The 16,168-nt window shown below is 40.9% G+C and overlaps 1 protein-coding gene across 2 annotated transcripts in view; it reads right to left on the bottom strand.

Moving 5' to 3' along the window:
- Window positions 1-4,591: 4,591 nt before the first annotated feature.
- LOC115629147 (putative mediator of RNA polymerase II transcription subunit 26) overlaps window positions 4,592-16,168 on the bottom strand; it is a 53,349-nt gene continuing 41,772 nt past the window's right edge. For both annotated transcript variants that reach the window (XM_030525510.1, XM_030525519.1), the window contains 3 exons: window positions 8,600-9,073; window positions 8,459-8,534; window positions 4,592-8,385 (listed from right to left, as the gene is read on the bottom strand). In XM_030525510.1, the coding sequence (XP_030381370.1) occupies window positions 5,042-8,385; window positions 8,459-8,534; window positions 8,600-9,073 (3,894 nt within the window). In that variant the 3' untranslated portion in view covers window positions 4,592-5,041. The remainder of the gene's footprint in view (window positions 8,386-8,458; window positions 8,535-8,599; window positions 9,074-16,168) is intronic.

The following is a 16,168-nucleotide window of genomic DNA, read 5'->3' as shown; positions in this document are numbered from 1 at the left end:
AGACGCCGCGCACATACGCGTTCTTTTCTGATGCTCGCTTCCGTCCGCCTCGTTCTTGATTTCAATACAAACTGAAGCAAGCGTATCCGCAACATCTTGTCGCTGTATCCGCAACGAATCCCCTGAACTCGCCGACGAGCGCCCGACCACCAGCAGTTGTTATGACGACATCAGCATCGGCATCGGCATAGGCATCCATGAGCTCACTCTTGACGCTCTTGCTCTCCATTTGGCTACCTCACGGCATTGGCGCCGATCTCTGGTGTGTGTGCTTTTATCGTATTTGCGTTTTGGGGTATCAGCAGCTGTTGGCTGCTAAGCCAACAATGGCAGGTTTTGTATTTCGCCGCTTCATAGTATACTTATTATAATAACTTATAGTCTTTTGAGCACCCAACTGGTATTTTATAATTGCCACAATTATACATAATAATATACATATACTCATGGGCGTAGCCAGGATTTAGTCCAGGGATGCAAGATTTTTTTGGGCGATTTTTTACTATCAAATTATTTCCACTATACAAAAAACACATGAAAAATATGGAAAAATAGGGAAAAAAGAAATTCAAAATAATGAAAATTTGAAATTTCAAATGCAATAAAATGTAAAAAAAAACTTGGTAAAAAATAAGAAGATTTGTGATCGTGGAACTAATATAAATTTGGTCCCGTGCGACATCGAGAGTGTAAAATTTTGAAATTATGTTTTCTTACATAAATGATAAATTTTTATATACTCGTATATACAAGTACATACGTGTACATACTTTAAAATGATTGAAATCTAGATGAATAATATCGGCTGCGAAAAAAATAAAGTGGCGTGCAAACGGTTAGAAAAATATGTAATTTTTCTAATGGGTGCTGCCCCCAGTTTGAAAATCAATTTATAGTATCAACTCCAGTTAATTTTCTAAAAAGAAGCTAAAATAGAATGGGAGCCGTATCTGGGGTCGGGGCAGTTATCAAAAGAACGTTATGGCAGATAAAGAAATCGAAAATCATTTTGTTTCGACAGTTCAGAACTGAAACTGCATTTTCTGAACTGTTATACCAAAACTATTTTTAAGAGACAATAATGCACAACGTTTTAAAATTAGTCGCATTAACATATATTGCCTCAGGTTTCGATAAAATCAGCGAATTGTTGGCCGGAAAAACAACTTATTTGCCCCGTTTGTCCCGTTGCCCAAAATCAACCTTAGCACTAAATATAGGGCTAGTAAAGAGTTATAAGTTGAGCATATTAACACAATATTTTCATGCCCATATATATATATAGGTATATATTCTCAACATTATATCTTCATAGCCATAAAATGGATGTCTTTTTTCGTGATTTTTGTACAAATTCAAATTTGTCTGCAAAATTTTTGATCCGTTCAGAATCTAGTGGGAGGGGGGGGGGGGGAGGCTGCCGCTTTGCACCCCCTCGCTACGGCCATGCATATACTCGTACATTAGTTTGTACAGCAGGTAGGAGCACAACTAACAACAAGCTGTTATATGAAATGTGAATCGAGATACTAGAATATCCTAACTCCAGATAATTCTGTCGATTATATAATATAACTTAATATAACAATTTAAGCTAAACTTAAAAGACAAGAACGCCTAACACAAAGGTGTACAATAAATTCTATTAATGCCTCCGACACGTTGGGGGAATTTTATTTGCCAGTTGGCCAGCTATGCTCCGATTCACAGCCATATGTGGTCAGAGACATTATAGACCTAAAAAACTATACAAAAAGTAAATAGAGGAGGAAAATGATGTATGTATGTAACTTTTAAGAGTCGTGGCCGCCTGGATAACTTTTTAATCATAATAATTAGTGGCACCAAAGCTGGCATGCAAGCTTGTCTTATTCAACTTTATGAGAAACCACATGTAGATTATATTGTGAAGCTGCCACAGTTGCCAGCGATGGAAAAAATACGCCTAGTAAAATTGTTGTTTTGTTTATACCTTTATTTATAAGTTTTGTATAGTGCCCCATCATATTGTGAACTCTCCATGATACCGGCTTCATTTGTGATTAGTTATAAATGACACGTCTAAGTATATGTGTAGTATGTATGTTATTTCAGTTGAAATGCTGCAACGGGAAATTGGGCGGTTATAGGGTATTCTATAGGCCGGCTGACGTGACTTCTGCATTCCACTCGTGTTTTTTTTTAGTCATTGCCATCATTATTTCGCACAGCTTGACTCCTATGATTTTATTTTCATCCTTCTGATTGTTCGTTCTGTAATACTCGTACATTTTTAAACTGTTTCAAATAAATCAGCTTGTCTAGCCGCATCTGGACTAAGTTAGTCACATCTAGCTGTTGCGCATACATTTCCGAAGAACTCACTTTATTCATAAATTTGCAAAGAACAAGTTTTTCCCGACCATGAGGCATGAGGGGGGAAAGATAAATTGCTTTAAATCGGCGACTTGTTTTGATCGCCAGCATCCAGCTATTTCTTAATTATATATTCGTTTCGATATTGATAACAGTAAAGGTTTCTAAATATTATTCTTTATTTCTCTAGTTTAAAATTTGTATATGATATGAAATTTCATGTTGCTAAATATGCAAGCCACATACTACTTATGATGTCTAGGTCGCATTTCAACAATTTTAAAAACAAATCATTTTTGTATTTGGCTGCCAAAATGGTGAAGGCATTATAGTAGATAATTTTTTGGAACAAATGGTATTTTTGCGTGTATTTCTGGTAATTTATTTTGTTATTTTTTCTGCAAATTCGCTACGAAAATAATCAAGAACAGCTGGGGCTACGTATTGTTTGTTTCTAACAATATTTTTGGGGAATGCACTAAGAAAAGGCAAAAAGACGACTCAAGTATGTGAAAAAGTGCCTCAATTAAAGCCATTATGTTCGAAATAATTTTGAATATGTTTGATTTATTGCCACAAAACTAATTGCGTAGACAGAAACTATAAATTTTAGTGAAATAAAATTGAAATTAAAATTATTTTCAAAACAATCAATGAATTGCTTTCGCTTTTACTCAACTGCCTTTTAATTTCAATATGAAAGTATAAATGTACTTACCTTTTATTCTGTAACCTGTTTCTATTTTTATTTCTTTTTTGGTAAAGCAATTACGAATAAGTTGTCAGCATTTCGTATTTGAAATGATTGATGGTACGATGACTGAGCAGTGATACGCAATTCATTATAACTCGAGATGAGGTCATTACAGCCCAGTGGATATCTGAACCCGTACGAATATACGTGCCTTGGCATAAATATGAAAGCAAATAAATAGTTTAATTCTGCCTTCGTTGGCTTCTTCATTTCTTGGTAATGACAGCGATTCCGCTGCCGCTAACTTGTTATACAATTTATTTTAGATTACCCTTTCCTTTGCCCCTTTTAGTAATATTTCTTACTCTTATAACATTTCCTCCTCACTCTATATACTTAGAACTGTCAACTTTCTACATTTAAATCTTTAAAATCTTCATACTCTCCTTGGATACACAACATTCCCAGTTGTATACTTAAAGCGTGTTCCTTAATCCGAGAAGTGATTACATTTTCGATTTGCCGCTTGATTCTTCAGCATTTTCTGCAATTAGAAGAGAATCTTATACAAAATCATTCTGCCCGAAACTCTATTCTCTAAGTCGCGGCATTGCTTGTCGAACAGTGGATTCAATTGTCCTCCAATAAATTGGAGGTTTTTTTTTTAAAATCTGTTTGTTGTGATTTTTCCGCGTTAAGTAACGATTAAGCTATTAATTATTAATATTAAAATAGAATTACAAGTACTTCAACATGACGAAGTCCTTAATAGACATTATTGTAATTTTTTTTTTGATTATTTTTTGCTTTTTTTAGATTAAAGTTATAACGTATTGTAGAGTTCAAAGTAGTATGTCGACTGCAAATATTTGTTAAGCAGCCGTAAAACTTGGTGAATATAAAGCCAAGATTAGACTTTGAAAACTGTCTGTAATTTTAAAGCTATTGCGAGAGCGTGACCTATTTCCAATTTAAATTAAGTATCCGTTCTATGTAGCTATAAATTGACTTGCGTCAATCAACAGATATTTTTGATAAAGTTCTGAATATTGAAAAACAGTATATGTTTTTAAAGGTATAGTTAGGTATTTATTATTTCAATCTCAAACTATATACATACACGTATGGTTCATGCCTGCCATTCGACTAACAAACATATATTCTATGTATAACATTTATATGTGGGCTAGCTTCTTATATGATTCCAGTTCTTTAAGGCAATGCCAGTAACATTAACGACCAAGAATTGGCATTTTTGAAATAATCATAATTGTTTTTTGAGAAATTGAAAGCTCGCTTTTGTTTATAATATTTAGTTTATATGTATATTAGTAGAATGTATTTTTATTCGCTTAAAATTATTTTCAAAAATGTCAACTAAAATTAAAAATTGTTTCAAATATCATTTCCAGTGTATTTTTTGTTTTTTAAATTTACTCACAGTCGCCAAGGTTTAATTTTATAATATTTTTATGTTTTTGTTTTATTTTTTTTTAGAATTTGGACGCGCACAAAATACAACAAAATAGAACGCAAGACTAATTTTGAAATGAACGAAACGCACAAATATAATTAAATCGTAAACCAAAGGGTTTTATATAAATCAGACAAATGAATGCTGTTGCTTTAGAAATGTAGATATTAATGAGTCCTCTATATGCTAATGATTACAAACGTATATATAAATCTGTGTATATATAAGTATATGTATATATATGTGTCACGTTCAAATTTTCTTTGGATCGGCCACAGCCGTTGGAACCCATCGGCGAGCGCTCTTCGCTTCTACAGTCTAATGTTAAGCCTTTAATGGGAACTTCGTTTGTCAGAATTCTTAAACGGCTGCTGCTTACAATAAACTAGGGAACAGAACTAGACATAAGCACTTGGATAGCAAGCTATGTTATTCTAATGCATGGACATGGCCGGTGTGGCTCAGCTACTCTGGTTACTCGTCTGCAACGACTCTGTTAGTTAACAGTGTCGATAAGTCTATTTGAGCGCTTCTTTGGCGCGCTGCTCCCATTCGGCGCGACGCTGATGAATCCCCTTAAATTCGCCGACTGTTGCCGAACGTTCAATGCACTTGGTGGGCGTGGCGGTGGCGGTGGCGGCAGCAGCTGACGCTGTTGCTGTTGTTGCCTGCGTTGGCTGATGTGTTGGCGTCGAACTTGTTTGCACATTGCCGCGTTCGCGCTTTAATTGCAGCGAGTAGCGCTCATGGCCGACCTTTGCGCTGCCGTTCATGTTGCCAGTGCTGTTGTTGTTGGTGCTGCTATTATTATTATTATTGTTGTTGTTGTTGGTGTTGGGTGCGTTGCTGGAGCTGCGCACGTTGCTGGTCTTAATGGGTGGCAAATAAGATAGTTTTTGTATGCCCGGTGCTGTGGCCGCACTGCTATTGTTATTATTGTTGAGATTTCGAAAATCGGCCACAGAATTTCGATTGTTGCCGCTGTTCCGCTCCGTTCCAGTAGTGGGGGTCAGCTTGTCCAGCTTCTCCTCGCTATTCGACTGATTCTCCTTGTCACTGTCCATGCTCTGTTGCTGTGGGGGCGAAACGACGTTCGGCGCCTTGGCCGCATTAATGCTGATCTGGGCTAGAGCGCTTACATCATCATCCTTCACCTTGAGGGAGCGACGTGCAAAGACTTTCATAAGCTCGGGCGTGGCATCGTCCTTGACAACATTGGTGCTGCTACTGTTGCCTGTGGGAGCGTGTCCATTGCCATTGACGATGGCGTTGGCGTTGACATTGGAACTGCCAAATGATTTCTTTCGCAGCACCACCGCATTGTGATTGCTGTCGCCTAGATCTGAGGGAGACTGTGGCTCGGCTTGTGTCGATGTCAGCGATTTACGCTGCAGTTCCTCATTGATGGACTTCTTGCGCTCGAAGCGCATTTCAGCCACCTTTCGTTCTGATTGAGATTTCTCCTCGCCAAGGAATAAACGCTTACGCTCCTCCAAAGAGAAACGATTGCTGCCGGAGCTGGCCTTGTTCTGTTCCACAATCTTTGTGGCGGCAAGCAAAGGGATTGCCACTGCTGTCTTTGGCATCGGTGTGATTGGAGAGTTTGCCTTGGTGGGAGTGCGCGGAGTAAGGACCTCGCTGCTGCCACCCGTGCTGCTCTCATAACTGGAGCGCACGCTGTTTGCGCTGACAGCGCGCTGCTGCTTGCCAATGGCCTCGAACTGTGGACTTACAAAGTGTGTTGACGACTCCGTCGGCTGCGGCGTCGATTGTTGATGCTGTGCCGGGGAATTGGGCGATGTGGGTTTGCTGTTATCTTGGGAGTCCCTATGGCACCGCATGCTTAGATCGTCAGTGCTTTGGCTGCGCTCCGTTGAGTCAGGACGCATGTTTTTCGCCAAAACTACGTGGTTAGTCTTGTTGAGGAGACGAGCGTGATCGACCCGATTTAATTGGATCTTCATGAACTCAGGAAGTTGGCTCTTTCCGGGCTCTTCTTGATCTACAGTTTCCACATTACTCGAATTGCGACGGCTAGACTTTCCACTTGAGGCTTTTGGAGCTGCAGCGATGATTATGGGGGAAGCTGGCGGACTGTTCGATATCTTGGCCGTTTTGGATAGAGGACTAGTTGTGTCCTTAGTTGGCAAGGTTGTTTGCTTTAACTCCAGTGCATTCGGGCGCTGTGTCGGAGGCACCGCCGCCGTTGCTGGAGCACTAGACGGTGCCAACAGCTCTTCGCTCACTGTTGCTGATTTTCGCAGCACACTGACCATCGGAGATTTAACGATGAGGTCTATGTTTTGCTCTATCTCAGATATGTTGGTGCTATGTGCAGGCGATAATGGCACCGGCAGCTGAACTGGCACCACAGTAGTCGCGTTCAACAGCTTTGTGGTCGTTTGATGTCCCTTCTTGTGTGGAGATGCTTGCAACTGACCCGTGGATTCAGCTCGTGCCTTAGCTGGCGTAGAACGCAGCAGCTTGTTATCATTAATCTCAAAGCCCAGTGAGACGCACTTGGCCCCTGGAGACATGGGCGACATGGGAGACATTGGGGACATGGATGAACGGTCTGTTTGTGGCGCCTTCGATTGCGCCAATTCATTGTAGTAGGAGGGTACGCGGAAGCTAATGGACAGGTCTGGCAGACTGGGCATGTTGTGCACTCCGGTGGCAGCACTGGGTGCCTCTCGCTCGTCCTGGTAGTTTCGAAAACTGCGCGACTTCTCCACCATCTTCCGCTGCTTTTCCTCGTAGTACAGGGGAGAAGGTTCGTCTGTAGATGTCTCCAGAGAGTTGGATGAACTAGAATGTTGTCCCACCGAGTCTGTGGAGCGCGAGAGTTTCTGCTGGAATGCGCTTAGGCCCACAATGCGCGGCTTGCGTTCGAAGTGAGCCTCCGGCTTAATGGGGGCCACATGTTGTTGTTTTGCCGCTTGCGTCTGCACTTCTCGCACCATGGTTGTGGACTGGAATGTGTCGTTACCACGCGAGGTTTTAGAGAGTAAATTGGTCACACTGATGATTGCCTCGTCCAGAATGCTGTTGTTGCTGCTGCCAGGACTCGATAGCATAGGCTGAGGCTGTGGCGGCTTCTTCTCCAATGTGCTGCTGGGAGACCCAAGCTCCTGCGGCATGTAGCGCTGACGAGCAGCTGGACCGGACTTGGGCTTGACCGATGTCGGATGCTGCGGCTGCACGCCAAAGTTACTAACCATTGCATTAAGTCCATGTCTGCCCTCATTCTGTATCTCACGCTTGATTATCTGACGCGTTTCCTGAATGTTTTGCTCATGCGAGGTGGCACTGCGTGATTTGTTTGGCAGCAGTACTGGTTCCCGTGAAGTTGCCTCCAGACAGGAGGTAGAGATTTGCAGCTTCTTGGCCACACTTGAGTCGACATCCTCCACACCCTCATTGGCCCTGGCAATGCTGCGCTTCGAGTTCCGATGCATGAGTCGGCGCAAGAAGCCGCTCTCCCCTGCTTCTGCTGGCATGTCGTCTGTCGATGATTCGCCACGGGTTTCGAACAGCGCATTGGCCTTGGCGGTGAGGGCGCGAAGCCCAAACATATTTGATGAAGCACCATTTACTGAGGTGGATGAAATCGAGTTTGTTTGCTGACTGCTGGAACTGCTGATGCTGCTGCTTGTTGAGGTCGTGTGGGAGATGCTGTGAGTCTTGTTGGGATTGGAACTGGAGCTGGTGTCCTTCTTAACCACCTCAATTGTCTTGGTGCGCTTGCTGCTGCTGTTTATAGTTTCTGTAACTGTGGCGCTATTTGTGCCAACGCCGAACGACTTGTCGTTAACACTGACGCCGGGTGGTAGCGAGCGGGTCTTTGCTTTGGAATCCGCATCTTTAACAGGGAAAATGGTAATTTAGAATTGCAACTCATACAAATGACTGGTTACGCATGCTATGTGACCTACCTTGCACATTTCTAACAGCCTGCCCTTGAGCCTGACCCAACTTCAGCAGCTCCTCATTCGCCTCTGGTATTGAAGTCTGTGGAGCAGTGAATGGAGAAGCATATTTATTAGACTGCTTAAAAGTGTTTGCTTGCAACTTACCTCTAGTGTTCGCCTATGTTGCCGACTAGGAACATTCTTCTTAGCTGGCCTGATGGCCATTTTGTGTTTGGCGGCCGCATGCGAAAGCCGGTGTCGATCCAAACCAACCACATCCACTTCATCGTCGTGGTGGCTGCGCAGTATGTCCGAGCTCGTCGATATCGAAGAGCTAGTCGATATTCGCGAGTTGTATCTGCTCTGACCTTGGCTCTGGTTCTGACTCTGGGTATCCTCTCCATCGGTGCTGTTCATGCTCAACAGGCTTAAAGAAGACACTTCGCCAGCATTGCTGGCACCAGCGCTAGTACTGGCACCGATCCCGCCGCGTTGCAGGTACACGCCACCGGCAACATTGCGACTCTGTGAGGTAGCCGCCCGACGATGCGGTGACGCCGGGCTGCGCGGCAATCCGAGATCCTCATCAGACGCATCAGGCCGATTGCGCCGCTTGCGCAGCACATCTGTGAGTTCGGCCTGAAATTGAAATTGGCATTGGGTGTGGTTGTAATACATACAAGCCTGATTGTGCATGTGAGTTCGCGATGGTGTGTTGTGCAACAACAATGATGGGAATGGAATGGAAAACACAATTTTTACCCAGCTCTTCCAGCGGAAAATGAAGCGCGCGCGCAGACAATTGCGTCCGATGCGACTCTCGCCGCCTCCAACGCCAACGCCACTGGCATTCAATTTCATTTTGAACGGATTTTGCTTAAAGTCAATCATCTCGATGCCTCGCCATATAGTCGAGACTCAGATGGGTTGGCTGAGGCTCTAACGTTGAAAGTGTGCAGTTTGGAAAGTGTATCAAGTTTGTATTGTGTGTGTTTTAGTTCGAAGAATACCCTATTTTTAAATCCACTAATATTGATGCTATCCTAGCCACATACTCGAATTGTTTTACGTGCATATGTTTTGTAAAGCGATCTCTAACTAAATGGTTTATCCTTTTATTATTTAAGAGAGATGCTAACAGCTTAAGCAGGTCTAGATATCCAGTAACATACATAGAAGGATCAGACTATAGCACGTTTTCACATTCTATTCATCTTCATTCTAACTACTCGGCCACAGAGTCTAAACTCTATCTGTTTATGATATAATGTGATCTAGGGGCGAGGTTAACATTCTTCTTACAAGATTTTAGAAGAATTGACAACGTAATCGGATTTCAAATATCACTGAACCATTGAAAAACACGTAAGTATAAAAATGTTGGCACATTTTCATGTCTAGCGCCTTAATTTGAATTGGCTTGCCATTTATCTTCACAACAAGTATATTTTACAAATCGATCCGAATCCAAATACAGGAAATTTAGGAAATTTCAAGAAGAACGTAAGCAGATATTCAACCATTTAGTATATTATTATAGCTTCCACATTTAACACTTATGTAGTTTCCATATTGGCTTACCGTGAATGAGAGTTTGAATGGTTCGCCCTGAAATTTCAGAGCACCCGATTTTCCGGCCACCATTTCAATGTGAAGACAATACCCAAAACCAATGTAAATGAGATGTTTTTTGTTGACTTTTGTCAATTAACAAATAATTGTAGTTTCTGCTGTTGCACTACACCATCTCAAGAAACCCGAGATGTGGGCACGCAATGATGCAGCGATTTCACTTTCCGCTAAGCCGCTCCGAGTACTTGGAGGCGAGTAGGACGCGAGACGTTGTGAACGCTTCGAAGTGCAATGTGCAACTGAATATCGTGACATGCTGATATGCTGCAGGGCAGGCAGCAGATGCAACGGCAACAACAACAATAACAACAACAATAATAATGTAGCTCCGACTTCTTACCTAGCCAAACACAAATACGTGTACGTATGAACAGGGCAGGCAGGCCGGCAGGCAGGGACTGCTAATGTAAATACAAGTATATAGGTATGTTTATAAAGACAACAACAACAATGAGATTTCAAGGGTATTGCGTTGCCGCTTACTCGGGAAATCCAACCCTCTGTAGCATGCAGGTATACGAGCACATGAAAAAATCGGTTCAATGTCCCAATGAGCTCCAGATCTTAAGAACTTACGAGCTCGCGCAGACTCCTTCTCCATTCCCTGCATTCCGGAATTTGGGGTAGGTGAACTATTTGTGGAACAAGGTCTTTCTCGTTGCCTGTGCCCCATTTATCATCGTCTATATTGTGTGTTGTTGCACATCGTTGACTGACGGAGGAGATGGGGCCATCTGTTCGTTTAGATTTCCTCTTCAGTCAGTTTGTTTATTTAAGAGACTCAGTTTGGACGATCCTTGAGAATTAAGTACGTGTGTGTGGCAGGTCGAAGACCTCTGCCATTAATTACAAGCAAATTATAAACGAAAACGTATTGAGTAATCTTCAACTTTGGAGCAACTCTCTACGGCTTGTAAGAGATCAATGAACTTATTCCATGCATATACAGAGAATTAACAATTACAAGCGAAGGGTTTGCAGTAATTTATATTTCAAACGGAATATGGTTTGTTGGCTAATAAATGGACATCTTATACACATACTTCTGTTTTTACACGGTTTGATAATTAAATATTGTATATATGCTTACACGACATTATTCCATTAAACATGATTTAAAATAACCTATGATCAATGTAATTTTTACACGATTTTTTCTGGAACCAATCTACCGTGTAAAAACAGAATTATGCGTATTTACATTTTTTCTGGAGCGTAGACAATGCATAACGTAATTTGTATTTTAACTAATATTACAGGTAAGACATCCTTTACATTGATTTGGGAAAGTTCCAAAAAAAAGCAGGGAATACCCAAAGGAAACATATTTTTCTTGATAGGCAATCATTATAGAGACAGGTAGGGAGGTAGGAAAGGACAAGTAGAAGGCAACCTCTTAACCCTTTCAGCAAACCGTCGCTACGCGTGGCTAGTACCTGCCCCTCTATCCAAAGTTCATGTCACTCCAATCGCCAAATCGGTAAACAACGCGTCACATTCAATGATTTATTGGCACACACCGATGTCGAGTGGGCCAGGCCAATGGCCTACTGTACAAAATGCCGGCACGGCATGACGTCGATTTGCGTTAAGAGGCGCAAGTCTGGCGATTACAACAGCTTGCCGAAAAGTGTGTTACCGCGAGGCAGGCGGTTTCAATTGCCAGCAGCTCTTGCACCGCTACCCACACGCGATTGCAGTGCCAAAAACAGGTAAGCCAATGCTTACTGGCCACCATCCGCCATCCGCCACCCGACCAACAACCACAGTGACCAACTGAGTTGGCAGTCGGGGTGAAGCGATCGCGTCAAATTAAGCGAAATTGCATAATTTCGCTTTTGTAAGCTGCATATGCCAGACAAATGGAGCCAGCCAGCAGTGCAGTCTACATTGCAGTTTTCAAGTAAATAGGTTTAGATACATAGATAATACATATATACTTGTATACAAGTATACTTGTATATATACTTATGTACATATGTTAAACTATGTATGAAAAAGCAATCTCAATACTAAATTATACAATAGCATTCACGATTAATTTGGCTTGCGAATTTTTTCGAATGATATCCGCAAATATATGAATTAAATAAAAATAAATGTGCTGGCCAAAATATTTTTGAATCATCGATTAGAAATAGCTATTCAACAGAACACCTTTCTATGTCTGATATCAATTCATACGTTCTGAAGAATATGTAAAGAGATTTCTGTTTTGAAATTATAAGAAACTAAATCACATACTTTTAAAAGTCAATGATAAGCGGCCGAAATCCACTTTAAAGTGTAGACATAAAAGTCTCTAGGAGGATAAAAACTATTTGCGATCTTATATTGCAGGCGGGTATTTACAATTTGGAGATGGACAATATGTGAATCGAAACACATTTTTAGAATTTGGATTCATTACGGGATTTATGTATTCCGATTAGTCAGCTCGACTTGTTTGAAAATTGATTTTATTTTCCTGGAAACTTTGAAGTCGCGGCCTATATTTTTAAATTGTTCGTCATGATGCGACGTTTATTTATTAAAGCGAAGGAATTTGTTGTCTAATATATATCGATTATTGAAAATGTATCATCCCATGCAGACAGAACAGACATTTGATTTTAGAAATATTGGAAATTGCAGTCATTTTTTGTCACTAAGTTTCTTACATTTCTTGCTTCCCATTTGGCTTCCCGTTTTTATTTGCAATAAAATTATGTGTAATTGAAACTGCTAAATTAATTAAATTCTTTAAACATTTTAGGGTTATTCTCTTTGGAAAATGTTTTTAGTTGTGTTACCCATCAAACTTATTATATTCATTTAAATAAAGCTGTTGCTATTATGATATACAAGTGTAGCTTCTTCATTGCAAAATCCAAGTTGCCTCCAGTATCCTCTGTCTGTTAACAACAAATATTTTTAGATAACTCCTTTTCTATATTGTGTCTTCGTGGACTATCGAATAATTACCGTCTCTGAGGCAGACCATTAGGCAGACTAATATGGACATGGGATGCATATTTTTGCAGAGATTCCTCAGCGTACACGGAGCATTGCAGAATGTTGGTCACTGGGCGCAATGTGTGCAGAAATCGAACAAAAACTTGACGCGGATGCCGCCGACAAGTGGACTTGAAATGCAATCAAATGCTGTGGCCGAGACTGCTTAGGTTCCAGGAAACGTGTCCACTACCAAATGCATGAGGAAATCTGTCGACCGACCAATCATGCAGATATTTATGCAATTATCGAGACTACTAAACGGGAAGTGTCTCAAAACCGAAAAATAGTGGGTTGTGATTGGTGTTGACAATTTCGGCTTTCCACTTTTCAGTCCATTTCAAAAATTTGCATGTCATCTCAAATAGCCGATGTCTAGCCAACTGACGGCTTGTCCAGCACAGTTGTCCCCATCGCCTGACTCGGGAGCGCAATTAAAGTAAAGCGTGTGAAATGGCATTGCATGTTGAGTCCGCCGTCGACTGTTCATCAACCGGCTGCGCTCTTGACAAGCACAGACTATTGATTGTCATTGTCTACTTTTCTTCTTTTTTCCTGTCATCGTTTCTTGCAGTGAAAATTGCACACACATGTGTATATAGCTGAGTGTGTATGGGTGTTGGTTATTTTCCCATTATGGGCATCAACTAGATTTTTCTCCTTAGAGTTTTTCAATTAATACATCAACCGATATTTATTATCAACACTGGCACTGGAAAGTCCAGAAATGTTGTGTTTCTCTTCACAACATGACTTGGAGAACGCAGACTAATTGCATTCAATTAATATTATCTATAAATATATTTGTGCTTGTATTTCTATGAAAGCTAATAAATCTTTTCTCTATTAATATTATCTATAAATATTTTTGTGCTTCTATTTCTATGAAAGCTAAAAAATCTTATCTCTATCTATAAATATATGCGTGCTTATATTTATATGAAAGCTAATAAATCTTTTCCCTAATATCCCATCACAACACGTAGCTAGTGGCTTTCCATTTCCCCGGAACATGAATTTATCAGAAGTATCAATAGTACGGATATCAGAAAAGGTAGAGATACCTTTGCTAGCCTGATAAAAATTGCAACGAAATGCCTGATTTTTTAGTTTGTGAAAAATATTATTATTAGCACGAGCTTTTTCTCGTTCCAACGGAGCTTTTTTTTTTAGTCTAGATCCTTTTTTGTATGGATATTTAAAATAGCTGCAAAAACTTACAACACCAACAAACAATAATGCATATGCAAATATTATAACTAAAACCTACTAATTAATGCACACTTTAGTCATTATGTTAATTTTGTAAGCTAAATATTAAACAATTAAGCCAACATCACACACAAGCACACACACTTTCCGCAATACTATATATGTGCGACACTTTGTTTTTTAAGGCCTGTTCTAGGTACATACATATGTATGTATGTATATACGAGTATGTATGTCTGTAAGGATACACTCTTGGAAGACTCGTAGTGGTGCCGCATAACACGACGAACGACGTTGTGGACTTCCAAATGACTCGATGCAAACTGATTTAGCGGAAAACTTTGCCGGAGTTCAATAGCATAGAAAGAAAAAAAAAACCGAAGAAAGAAATGCGATTTATTTGTTAACCAGGTTGGCACATAAACCAGCTGTTGCCGCAACGCTGAGGGGTTGAGTGGGTCGGCCGGGACGATGCGGGGTGGGGCGGGCTGCCAGACTCGCATGTCAAGTGGAAAAAAGTGGAAAATCAAGAAGCTTTATCGAAGCGGGTGCAGTGTAGGAGCCAGAGGGGTGTCTATGACGGACAAGATGGAGAGCCACGGAGCCAGCGAGCCAGTCAGCCAGCGAGCCAGCGAGTGAATGCAGTGTTAAGCTCTAGTGTCGGACGGCAACGCTGGCGGCGGGCGAGCAACACCAACTGGTTGGGTAAGAAGCAGAAGAAGCAAAAGAAGAAGAAGAAGAAGAAGCAATAGAAGTACGACAGCAGCAGCGGGCGGCCAACGAAGGAGAAGCCGCAAATTGCCACGCGTTTGAAAGAGGCAAAGAGCCGCATAAATGCTGGCAGTTACGAATGCAGTTTGGCATGGGCGGGGGCCAGGAATGGGGGGGGGGCTGCGTTGCATGACGACTACAGGTTTCGGTTTTCAAGCGACTCGTGCTGCAGCTTCTGCTTTCTGCCCCTCTGCTTTCGCTTTGTTTGTTCGCCAAAACTTAGACGCCTCATGTCGTTGCGACTTGGACGCTTTTGATGTCTAGGCGGGCAACGACGAAGTCGCACCGATTACACCGACAGTGGAAACTTGGTCGATGCTGGTGATGATCATGTTATTAGGTAACTTTATCATGCATATTGTTGTTGTTTTCGGTTTTTCTCTTTTCTTTTTCTGTTGTCATTGTGGTGTCTGCTTCTGAAGAAAAACTATTCTGCTTCAAAGCTTGTTCATTCCAGACAAACAGAAAATACAAACTTTTTGCAATTGAAACGGGTCAGTAGTTAGTTGGAAGTTTTTAATTACTTTTTTCTGTCATCAAATCAATAATTAAATAAGTGTCATTGACTTAAAATAGATCCCTAGGACAACAAAATAGAGGTTCTACATCAAAAATCTGCTCAAAACCATTTCCCATTGCTTATCGTTCGTAAATATAAGCCTAGAAAGCGAAAATAAAGCGAACCAAACCTTTCTTTGAAAAGCCAATATTTCCATTTCGCGAAAGCTGCAAGTCTCACTTACAAGTATATCATATATATATATAGCAAGCAGATTCTTCATGTATATTCATAGTTAATATTAAAACCTTTATCAGAATTAATTGGTGGCAAGCGAAGGGAATCCAATTCATATTCCCAATCACAGATTTCATTTCATTTTTTTTTTACGCAGCCAATTAACAATGCTTAGATACTTGCCCATAGAAGGGCAACACAACAATGGCAGTGGCTTTAATAAAATATTGTGCAGTGCCGCGTATGGCGACCCCTAATCGTCAAGAGAAATAACAGTCGCATACTCATTTAAAAACACAATACATGCTACTGAATTTGATTAAAATCAATTTAAATTGATTACAAACCAACAATGAGCAATGGGTGTTGAGCAATGCTCATCAAATACT

Source organism: Scaptodrosophila lebanonensis, unplaced genomic scaffold, assembly GCF_003285725.1.
Source record: "Scaptodrosophila lebanonensis strain 11010-0011.00,11010-0021.00 unplaced genomic scaffold, SlebRS2 tig00000001-arrow-pilon, whole genome shotgun sequence".
Taxonomy (NCBI): domain Eukaryota; kingdom Metazoa; phylum Arthropoda; class Insecta; order Diptera; family Drosophilidae; genus Scaptodrosophila; species Scaptodrosophila lebanonensis.
Note: the sequence above shows the minus strand (reverse complement) of the source record. Positions and strands in the feature narration are given on the sequence as shown.